Source organism: Crinia signifera, chromosome 4 (assembly GCF_055691185.1).
Source record: "Crinia signifera chromosome 4, ASM5569118v1, whole genome shotgun sequence".
NCBI lineage: Eukaryota > Metazoa > Chordata > Amphibia > Anura > Myobatrachidae > Crinia > Crinia signifera.
Window position 1 is genome coordinate 174,396,894 of NC_139220.1, and position 12,557 is coordinate 174,409,450.

At 41.0% G+C, this 12,557-nt stretch overlaps 1 protein-coding gene across 2 annotated transcripts in view; it reads right to left on the reverse strand.

Annotated features, from left to right (window-relative positions):
• Positions 1-12,557, reverse strand: part of FAM185A (family with sequence similarity 185 member A) — a 56,129-nt gene that overhangs the window by 17,867 nt on the left and 25,705 nt on the right. For both annotated transcript variants that reach the window (XM_083183045.1, XM_083183044.1), the window contains exon 4: positions 9,389-9,527. In XM_083183045.1, coding sequence (XP_083039171.1) covers positions 9,389-9,527 — 139 coding nt within the window. The remainder of the gene's footprint in view (positions 1-9,388; positions 9,528-12,557) is intronic.

Below are 12,557 nucleotides of genomic sequence, written 5' to 3' on the forward strand. Positions count from 1 at the left end.
TCGCCCAGTATTCAACTACTAAATGTGGTAGACTATTGTACCCCAACTTTGGCAAATTTCCATCTCACCTCTCTTGGGTGTGAGTAAATCCTCTTGCACAACATTTGCTGGCCCAGGAATAAACTTAATTTAAATAAATGTTAGCAGAGCAGATATTTTCTCTAACAATGATACTTGAGAGCTGCAACTACTATTCTTGCATAAGTCTCTCCCAGTGTATTCTATATTTTGTAGCTTTTACAAGTTAGTCCTTTTTTCTGGGGTACAAATGTCAGTGGATATTTACCTGAATTTTCTGTCTTAATTCGCTTACTGTACTACTGTATGTACTTCATATTAGTAGAGCTCATTAACACACTTTTTAAGTAAAAGTCTTATGGAGCAGCTAAGTTGCGAAGGGATGCAGTTTAAATCCCGGTGGTCGGGATCCCGGCGTTCAGAATCCCGACCACCGAAATCCCGACACTTTCTCCCTCCGTGGGTGTCCACGACACCCCTGGAGTGAGAATAAAATTAGCGTGCCGAGCGTAGCAAGGCACCGGGCCCGCTGTGTGGCGAGCAACCCACGTCCCCCCCTTGTCGGGATTTCGGCGGTCGGGATTCCAGCGTCGGGATTTTGAACGCCGGGATCCCGACCGCCGGGACTTCATACTGAATCCATTGCGAAGCCCATGGCTAGAAAAACTGAGCTTTTTGGTGCGATATGAGGATAGGTGTATGTGGACACTGTCACATCTAGAGGTGTCTGGACTAGACTCCTGACATTAGTTTGATGCTGGAGCTTGGAAAGTTGCTGGTCTGATATTCCCTCAATCTGGATACTGGAACTTGATTTCTTGGTGCAGATGTTGCAAAAAAATGTGGTTATGGCCTAAAGACTTCTTGTTCTGCTGTTTAGACACAACATTACAGCTTTAGAGGTTGCAGGGTGAGGGTATGCGGGAAGTGTCATATGGATATTTTCAAGTATATTTGGCCTTTCCTCAAAGACAAAACATTCCGTAATAACCTGAGGGTTGTGCTGACCACACAATCCTCTAATCATTATTGCGACAATTCTGCTATGACTACAACAGCTGTTATGTGCAGACAGCTGGATAACTTTAGAAAGCTAAGGCCATCCAGAAGGCTCTCCCCCTCTTCCCCAAGGAGGTGTTCGATTAGACAATTCCATTACTTCTGGTCAGATTATTTGAAAAAAGCAGTGATGGGAATAACTTTTGTGGGTGGAAGGAAATGACTTTAAAATTAGAAAAACAGAATATAGGGAAAAGATAATAGCAACAAAGAAAATGTAAATTACAATGTTTACCTCAGGGCTAAAAGTAAACATGTCTGAAAAGATAAAATAAAAGTACCAGACTTTTGTTTACAATAGAAAAAGGCTGTCCATCTCTTGAAGTCTCCATTGGAGAAACTGGGCCAACACCTCGCTGTGTCCTTCTTCATGTATACAGAAAAAGAACAAGAGAGAGGTCAAATGGCATAGGCAGCTGTGCTGGAGAGCGTGTACTGTTTTAGAATGGCTTTGGACTAATGTCTGCACATTCATGTACTCACAAGTTTCATACATAAGCATACGATTGTAAACTGGCCAGGATTCATTTTAAAAGTACAGGATTCTTTTTATTTGGTCTGATATACCTAATTCATTTATGAGACTAAAAACACAGTAAGAGAGACTGGTGCTTATGCAGAAGCTAAACTTGGAAGTGGTTTGCTCAACCAGGTGTGCACAGAAACAAACAAGTATACAGTATACGCCCATATGAGTGTTGTCGTATCTTGTATGTGTCCTTGATTTACAAGTAGTAATCATTATCATGAACTTCCTCCTGCTCTGTACAAGGTGCGTAAGACATGCTAACCCTTCCATCCAGCTCTGCATAGCAGACATTAGCATGGGCAAATTGATGGGAGAAGCAGAGCTGGGAAGCAAAGGTGTAGTAATCGGAATGAAATGAGCACAACTCTGTATAACCTGCAACCTACAGCCATTGCCAAAACTTTTCAGAATAACACACATTCATTTTCACAAAGTCTGCTTCCTCAGTTGAATGAGATGAAATATGAGTGATCGATGAATTGCAAAATCCCTCTTTGCCATGACAATTTCCACACTTATGAATCTGAACGCACCGTGGGCATGCAGGATCCCAGAAACAGTGATCATAGTTTATTACAGTATTAGAGCTGGCTGGGGGCAGTGACGGACCAATGGTGGACGACTAGAAAGCAGTTTGCGGGATTGGTTTGGACAACGCAGGTGTATCCGGACTGTGGCAGCTGGGTGACATCACACACAGCCAAAACAACGCTGGTATGCACCTGGCTTTGCAGATATTTATACCATTAATTTTATAACTGTAGCAAACTGTGTGTGTACATATAACAAATTAGGTTCATTTCTAAACCATTAAATAGTCATTAGAAAGTATAATTAATGAGCCCGACAGTTGACACATTATAAAACAGACAGAAATATGAAGAAGTGTCCAAACCATATTGAAATCAGTAGCACTGGAACGAAAAAGCGCACAGAGGATTTTGTGGGATTAAGTAAATTCCTTGAAATGCAGTTTATCAATTCTCCACAACAGACATCACTGAGAAACGCGGAACCTTTACTCTAGTTTATTATTGTATTGGTGACACATGAAATGGCTGCCACTACAGAGTGTATTTAACCCGTATGCTTACACCTAACGTTTTACCATACATTCGGGTTGTCAAGCAATTACGGAATTACTAAGCAGAAACGTTTCGGATGATTCTAATTTAAGTCATAAAACCCACTTTTGGTGAAAATTAATGTTGTAATCAAGGTTTTTAGCCAGAATTCAAATCTCACCATATAAAGAAAAAGCCAGAATGACGTAGATATATATTTATTAGAACTGGATACTGTTCAATTCATGTCCATGTTGTGAGACATAATAACACAATAATACTTTAGTGTTATTTACATAAATTACTAATGTATACATTACAAGAAGATCAGTAAAGTAATACTGCTTTCACATTGCAGAAATGGGTAATGACACAGTATTCTTAAATGGGACTTTAAAACGGGTCTGAGCCTTGAGACCTTTCACATTGCAGGTGAAAACCGTTTTAAAAATCCTTTAATACCATTCAAACATTCAACCCGTTTAACCCCCAAGGGACACGTTTCAAGCCATTGAAATAGAGCTGTTCAAACTGCCAAAAGGACTCTGCTTTTTAACCGTGTTGAAATACCGGTTAACTTTAACCGGTAAATGAACACTGGCACTTTCACATTGCAGCCTTAAACGTTTTAAAATGGAAAAAAAACGGCAATATACCGTTTTAAAAGTGCGATGTGAAAGGGGTATAAAAATGTATCAAGTTCTCTTTAATACAGGAAAATGCTTCAATAAATAATTACACTAAACATGTACTAAGATTTTTCAAACTCGCTGCTGTTAGAGCACTTTTCAGCCATTAATGCCTGAAACAGACTTTAAATTAAGCAATAGATTATGACGCTTATTATGAAATGGCTTCGTATGGACTCATTCTGTTCTAAAAAGAGAATACTTGGTACTTGTTTCCTAGCACGGCCACAATCTTATGGATCGTGTACCTTTAAGTTAAGGTACACGATCCATACGATGGACCCGATTTCCTTTGAAATCAGGTCCATTTTGCCGGGTAGGACACAATATCGGGGGCATCGCGTCGGTCGGGACCATTAACATTGGTCCCGACGCGACCGACGCGATGCCCCCGATTTTTACATAGGTTTCAATGTTAAAAAATATTTTAACATTGAAATCGTGTCGGGAAAGGTAAAATATCGGGGGCATCGCGTCGGTCGGGACCATTAACATTGGTCCCGACGCGATGCCCCCGATTTTTCCATAGGCTTCAATGTTAAAATATTTTTTAACATTGAAATTGTGAAAAAATGTGAAAAATGTGAAATGGGCCAATATGACCCATTTCACATTATAGATGTCCCCGTCGTCACCCCACGATAGACGCCAACCCGAAGCGTGGCGAGCGCAGCGAGCCCGCGAGGGGCGGCGGTGCGCGTCCTACGACCTTTTCATTCCCCTACTATCCACGTCGGCGTGGAGTTGAGAATAGAATAGTGTGGCGAGCGCAGCGAGCCACCGAGCCCGAAGCATGGCGAGCGCAGCGAGCCCCGCGAGGGGACGCGTATAACTTCACAGGTATACGCGTGCGCTCGCCACGGTGCGGGCTCGGTGGCTCGCTGCGCTCGCCACGCTTCGGGCTCGGTGGCTCGCTGCGCTCGCCACGCTTCGGGCTCGGTGGCTCGCTGCGCTCGCCACACTATTCTATTCTCAACTCCACGCCGACGTGGATAGTAGGGGAATGAAAAGGTCAGAGGACGCGCACCGCCGCCCCTCACGGGCTCGCTGCGCTCGCCACGCTTCGGGTTGACGTCTATCGTGGGGTGGTGGTTTACGCCATTAAATTTGGGGGGGTTGGGAATATTTTACATTGAATCCAATGTAAAATCGGGTCCCAGGGACCCGATTTACATTTCATTCAATGAAAAAATCGGGTCGAAAATCGGTCGGTCGCGTCGATCGCATCGCATGCGACCAAATCGCATGCGATGCGATCGACCCGATTTTTCCGACACGACCACCCCGATGTAAATCGGTGTGGCCGTGCTAGGAAACAAGTACCGAATACTTCATTTAAAAAAAGGCATAGGATTTGTTTCTTATGCGGCCTGACTTTTACAAATCAGAAAAAAATTAGGATATGATGAACCCATATTCTGGGAGAGTCAATTAAAACTATAGGTAAAGCTGTAAGGACATAGCTGGGATGGAAAGTATTAGGCTGCATGTGTTACCAATTTTGCTAAAGCAAAACTATCAGAAAACCCATAATGGCTTAAAATGCCTGGATACAGATATATATATATATATAACTTGAGGACAGATGAGTGCATCAAGCAGGAATTTAGCCTGCGCCTTATTTGATCCCTGCAAGAGCACTCTCAAAATACATGTCATGAGATTTCAAGACTGGGCACATTGATTCTTGTTATTCAGGGATCAACCCTGCTACGGAGATCATCAACGCAAAAGGATTTTTGATTATACATGAAAATGATCTGATTCACTTTATATCAGACTATGCCTAGTCCTCAGTATCCAAGCAATTTCTCAATTTGACAAATACTACAGGGAAACTGTAGATGCTAAGAATACAGGTCAATAAAATCTGTTTGTGCAGAAATGATAAACAGATACTTAGTCACTAAAAATCGGGCGCTAATATATTATAAGATATATTGATAATACTTGAATTTTACTATTCAGGTTTTGTATAAATATATTGAGCTGCAGCTATTCTATATGCTCAAGTGTCTGAGCATATAATTTGTGTGAGGTCCGTTATCGGACCTCACACAAAAAGACCAAAATGTAACCACCAAAGTGGGAATTGCTGCGCTATTTATTTGTAATATCTTTAAGGAATACACACCATGAGTGAATGCACAGGGCGGTATTCAATGAGCCTGATTCGCCATGTTTTTATGGCGAATTTGTGCTGTTTGGCGAATTTTTGACTAAAACGGTGAATCACCCTATTCAATGACCAGATGGCGAATACATTTGAAGGTTTTTTTTCCGCCATGATTCACCGATTAGCAATCGCTATCTTTTTATGGTGAAGTGGAATGTGAACTTTTAAAATAAAGTGTTTTGTTTTTTACATTTGGTGTAAAAAAAATCAGGAATTTTATTCTAAATAGGGGCATGCTATTTTTATTCATGTGCTGTAAGCAGCACAGCAGCCAGCAGGGGGCGCCGGAGCCGAGCCGCTCATTAGATATTCATATATTCACTGCACCCGATCGTTACATATGCACGATCGGGTGTAGTGAATATACCCGGTCCCCTGCTGGCACCCGGGGAGCCCACCTCCCCCCCCGCTCTGGGGCAGGCAGAGAGACTACCATCTCCCTGCCTGCCACTGTCCTCAGGCTCCCTGCGGCGGTCGCCACCGGAGCTCATATTCGCAGGCAGCGAGCCCCTGACTCGTTGAATACCGGAGCCGGCGAGGCTCCGGAACGTGGCGAATCCTTAACAGGATTCGCTGCACCTCGCCGGTATTCACATTGAATACCGCCCACAGACTCAAATAACTGGATGTAAACTGTCTCGGTTTAATATCAAAAGCTAATTTATTTAGACAAATATAGAAAATTTTATTAGGCGGCCACCTATAAACAATAAGACACAAGAATGTACTAATGTGTCTTATTGTTTATAGGTGGCCGCCTATTAAAATTTTCTATATTTGTCTAAATAAATTAGCTTTTGATATTATACCGAGACAGTTTACATCCAGTTATTTGAGTCTGTGCATTCACTCATGGTGTGTATTCCTTTAAGATATTACAAATAAATAGCACAGCAATTCCTACTTTGGTGGTTACATTTTGTGCAGAAATAATGCAGTACCATTCTTCCACAAGACAGTCCCACAACAAATGCCTGACATAGTAGTAGTTTGTTTATTTATAAGGCACCACAAAGTGTCCGCTGCGCCGTACATAGCAAACAAAAAACTTATGGTGGAGGTTTGCAGAATATCCCATAAATGCTCAATTGTTCTCAACTCTTATTACTGAGAAAGTTTCGATCATTGGTATCATACTAATCAAACACCGTACTTCACAACCTTTCAATTGTTCATGACATGATAAAATGCAGACAGATGTATCCCTCTGACTCCTTCCATGTTTAACCAGAAGCGGAGGATGAAAGATGGAACAGACCCACAGGTATCTCAATAACAAATTGAATGTAGAAAGTATATGAAATGCTCTGGTGTGTACTGACTTAAGATACGTCTATGTGTTGCTGTATGCAATAATATACAATCGATGTGTATATGGTGACAGTCAGTGGCGCTCGCACAAGAAAGTAAATAGAGTATTTTAGTGAAGTCATTGGGGAAAATTTACTAAAATGGGAGTTCTATTTCAGATGGGATGTTGCTATAGGCAACCAATCAGATACCATTATCTTCTAGAAAGTGCTAAATAAATAAGTGGTCGATTCTGATTGGTTGCCCATAGCAACATCCAACGTGAAATAGAAATCCCATCTTAGTAAATTTCCCCAATTGACTTCATACGTATTTTTCAGTGCATACTCAATAAAAGATTTTTCCTTTTAAACTGCTATTTTGAAGCTACAGTCCCCTGGCAAGTGTGTTCCCATACAAGAGGTTTCCAATTTCTCTGTGCATCTATTTAACTAGGTTTTCTGCTCTTGATGTGAAGTAGTTTAAGTCACATTATTGTTGTCTAGATGCTCAAACACCCTACTGTCTGACCCTTTTGTCTCCCTGTACTGTATGGCGCTGCGAAACACTTGTGGGACCTTATAAATAAAATAATAATAATAATACTGGCTGCCAAAGCATCATCAGATGACTCTTTCCTTTGGTTACTGTGCGTTGCTGCATCTACACACACCTGTCTGCAATATTCTTTGCAAAAAATGCGAAGAATAAGTGGTTCATAGTAAAGAAGGTTTTGATTTTCAGAGAGGAGTATTTTGACAGGAAATTATTAAACTTGAGTAAAGCAAGATTTATAGAACTCATTAAATGCGGACCAGTTAGATTAAATTTACACATAGAATGTATTTACACATTTCTGCCAAAAGGAGACACTGACGGAAAAGCTATATTTAAACTATCTGCATGTGATTATTTCCACTGACTCCACTGGGACAAAACCCAAAACTGACAAAAGAGCATCACTAAACCAGTGCTGAATCATACACATGGCTAAAGAAAGAGTTCATGAACCACCAGAGAGAATTAATTTCCAAAAGTAAAGATTGGTTCCAAACGAGAAAAACATATATCGGTTGGTAAAAAGCTATTTAAAAGACTTCACATTAGCAAAAATAATGTAGATACTGTGAGATACATCAATCAATGCTGCCAACTCTACTACACAACATTTTCCTGGACAAATGCATCAGCATACCTCCCAACTTCCGTCCGGAGGAAATAGGGACACTCGCGCAAAGGGGGCGGGGCGTATGCAAATGAGGGCGAGGCTTATGCTAATTAGCCGCGACCTCATTTTCATACGAGAATAGACGCTGTGCGCATGCGCACAGCGTCTATTCTACTAGATTGGGGGGTCTCCCAACTGCCACCCCCCACAGCGGGACAATGCCTGCCGCGGGTGGGACGTCGGGACAGGACCCGAAAATCGGGACTGTCCCGACGGAATCGTGACAGTTGGGAGGTATGCATCAGTGATGTATGTGATGTTCTCAACAGATGTGTATAGCTATCTCAATGCTTACAGTTGAATAATCACATAAATATAATGATTTAACTCACCACAATGGTAGCATAAACACTTTAAAAAGTCAGATAAATAAAACCATAAAGATATCTGATGATAGGTTACGAAACCAATATAAGCAAACCATTAACTCTTGTGGGGAACTGCACCTAAAATTCCAATACAATAGAATACCAGTATTGAAAATAGCATGTTGTCCCAAAGATCCAATACAGTCTTCAGGAACAGACCCATACAAGGCACAGGTCAAGCGCCTTTAAGATTAGAGTACAGAAAGGTGCACCCCCAGAATATGACGCATAAAATAAGGTGTTGACCACTGTACAGTATATCAGAATTTAGCAAAGACAAAAACAGCCGTCTGGCATTTGTGTATTTGGAGTACTTAATACTCTTTGTTACAACATGGTAACTTCATCAGATTACAACAACACGTCTGCTTATTTTGATTTGAAAGTGTGATTTGTGATTTATGACAGAATCTGTTTTCTTCAGAATGGTTCCAGAATGAACAAAAACGCTGACCATTTGGATTCATCATACAATAATAAAAACTTGATTTAATCAGAACAGACAAATATGATGAGTGCCCTTATTTACTATCCACATGGAAACATGCTAACCTTTATACATTTAATAGTTCCTTCTCCTATTATATATTAGAGGTATGCGTTTTTTTTTTTTGTTTTTTTTTAAGAGATCAATCCCAGATTCAAAACAGGCATTCTTAGATACAAATTAAAAAGGGTACTTGTGTAGTTTCACGGCACCAGTAAATCGCATGCGATATGATTTATTAACTGTTCATACCCCCACTATCCACTAAGGCATGGAGTTGATTTTATATAGTGTGGCGAGTATCAACTCCATGCCGTAGTGGATAGTGGGGGTATGAACAGGTAATAAATCGCATGCGATTTACTGGCGCCGTGAAACTACACAAGTACCTTAAAAAGTACTATTTATAAAGGACGGTGTACTGCATGCCAAACATCCCATCAGAAGACATACATATTTAGTGTAAATGTCATCACTTACCATGGGCACTTCCTACTATTATATCTCCAGCGGTTGAAGACATGGAGGACGAGGCAGCATAGAGATACTTGGCTTTCAGCTGACCATTTTCTGTGCAGATATTAACAGATGTACCTAGCAATTTCTCAATATCTACTGTCTGCAAAACAAATATATATGTTTTTATTTATTACGAACTAGTAGGTTCTTAAAATTCATTCTGAAACTATATTAATCTTTATACAAATATAAAAATGATGCTTGCACGAGCACTGTGACTACACTCTTAAAATAAATTGCACATTTGCTTTCAATAATTCTCTAGCAGTGAATAAATAAAGGTCAGAAACATTTCAAAGACCATAAGTAATCTTGTTAATGACTAGAAAAACTGTAACAATGAGTACCAAAGAGCAGACTGACCAAGTATCTTAGGTGCATGACTAATTTAGAATAGATATGCTTGCCCGGCGGTCCAAAGTTAGACACTGGCATCTGTGTAGCGAGGATCCCGACAGGGGGCTCCATAAGTACCCTAACCCTCTCCCCCTAACAACCCCCGACAAGCCTCAACCCTTCCCCCCTGAGTGGCTAATCCTTATTCACCCACCTCTTTAGTGCATAGCCCTCCACAGCCTTTCCCTACCACCTAGTGCCTAAACCTAGCCCCCCATCCAGGCATAACGCTACAAATCCCTGCATAGCTCTGATCAGTATGGTGGCTGTTAGGATACTGGCATAGGCATTCTAATCCTTGTTAGAGTTTCAGCACCAGTATTGTGGTGGCAGCCAGGAATCCATCGTCGGGAATCCAATAGCCACAAGCTCGACTGCTGTGATTTTAGCCGCATCTCGACTCATTTTGTTTTTCTAGTCGACAAATGTACAGTACGTGTTGGGGTGCTTTCCATAATAAAAACATGAAATAGCCAAGTGGGGCAGTGTAATACTTTGCAATAATGAAAAATGTTCACATTATATTATGTGACTTTGGGATTAGCATCATTATATTTAAGTTATTGAATTTATATAGCCTGGCATATATTTCACACTTTGTGGGCTGAGACACAGTGCTGCCTAGTTATGCTGCTTTCCCACTGCCAAACCTGCTCTGACCCGTTTTTTTTTTTTTTAAACGTTTCTTTAACTGGGTCAGAGCAAGTTTAACCCCATTCACACTGCATGTTGTAAACGGTATATTACTGGTTAATTATCGTTTTTGTACCTTTCACATTGCACCCGTTGTGAAAGGTACACGGTAATTAACCAGTAATATACCATGCAGTAGGCAGCACCTAGTAACACTCCCTCCCTCCGCTGGTACCTGGCAGCGAGGTAGGCAGCGGCATGCACGGGACACTAGGAGGCAGTGGATCCTGCTCATTACATATGTGCATATGAATGAGCTGCTCATTACATATGTGCATATAAATGAGCCACTCATTACATATGTGCATATGTAATGAGCGAACCGCTAGTTCCCATTTGCTGCAGAGACCCGCAAATGAAATCTCACTCCCCTAATGGACCTGCTTCCTCCGCATGAACACTGACTGCGCTGCCGGGATCCCCAGGATTGCTGCCAGGTACAAGGGGAGGGAGGTACCAGCTGCAAGGTACCAGGGGAGAGGGGCAGGACAGGTACCAGGGGAGGGGGAAGACCAGTGTGGGATACCATTTAGGACCCTTTCCCACTGCCAAAAAAACGAGTCTTAAACGGGTAGGACACTGCTTTTACCCGTTTAACAAATACCGATATTTGTTAAACGGGTAAAGCACCCTGGAGCTTTCCCACTGCAGCTCTACCCATTTAAAAACGCAAAAAAACCCAGTTTAAGAGCTGCAGTGGGAAAGGTGCTTACCTGTTCTCTCCCATCTATTTCCCTCTGCAATGTGCCTGCCTTCCAAAACATGCACCACATCTTAAAGACAAGGAGGGATCTCTATTACTCTGTCACAGTAACTTAAGTGCAATTCAACTGTGATGTAGGTGTCAGACCTCTGAAGCAGGGAAGTTCTGGGTAGCATGTATAAAAAAAATAAAAAAAATTGCAGTTGAGGGATTTAATTTTTAAACTTTCTACACATTGTACACTATGGGGGTAATGCTAATTGGTGCAAGGTGCTGTTGTAATGGTGTAGAAACACCATCATCAGCAGCATTGCAGCCCCTTGCAGACAGTAATTTAATAATTCAGGATCTAAATGAAAACTGCGCAACAAACCATGTTCATATTTCTGAAGAAAAAAAAACCACATTTAGAGTACAGGTTGAGTATCCCTTATCCAAAATGCTCGGGACCAGGAGAATTTTGGATAACGGATTATTCCGTATTTCGGAATATTTTAATATTTCAATGATGTATTTTGAAGTATCTTGCATTTATGCTGTATAAACACATAATACACACACAAATATATTTTATTACCACATAAAATACACACAAATATATTTTATTTGTTCAAAAAACAAGGTTTCAAAACGTGAAACAAAGTTTGTGTACTATCTCAGATACTGAATTTGAATGGCAAGCAATCATTGTCTTGCACATATATAGTGCCAGTTACATATCATGTCCTCAGTAGGGCTGTTACAAATGTCCCCAGTGAGTTTTTAGCAAAAAAAATAATTTTTTTTCACTTTCTGGAATGTCTGGTTTTCGGAATAATTCGGATAATGGATTTTCGGATACGGGATACTCGACCTGTACTGCATTTCCCATGGCTTTTCCAGCGTATTTCGCAGCTTACATGTTGCCTTTTTGACCAGGTCACATGGCTATTGTCCATGAACATATTCTTCAAAAACTGTAATGTAGCAGATTTCCCAAACCATGCTTTATACCAGATTTTGTGCCAATGGGAACATTTCTCTACAAAGTAACGGTTATTTTTAGTCCTATGCTTAAACTATTTATAACAGAATATAATTGCAGAGGTATTTGGCAGAGCTAGGAGCTTTAATTCTCCATAAAATATCCCCTTATTTCCCATTACATTTATATGCCAAGCACACATCATTTTGGAGATCTACACTTGTCTCATGTTTTCTGGTTACCGTCCAATCACATTATCTTGAAAAACAGAACTAAGGGCCCGATTCAGACCTGCATGCTAGGCTAGCAGGTGAACTGTTTTCGCGGGCACGCCCATGAAACACTGGGCGCAGCATCACCCCCTGGTTGCCAGT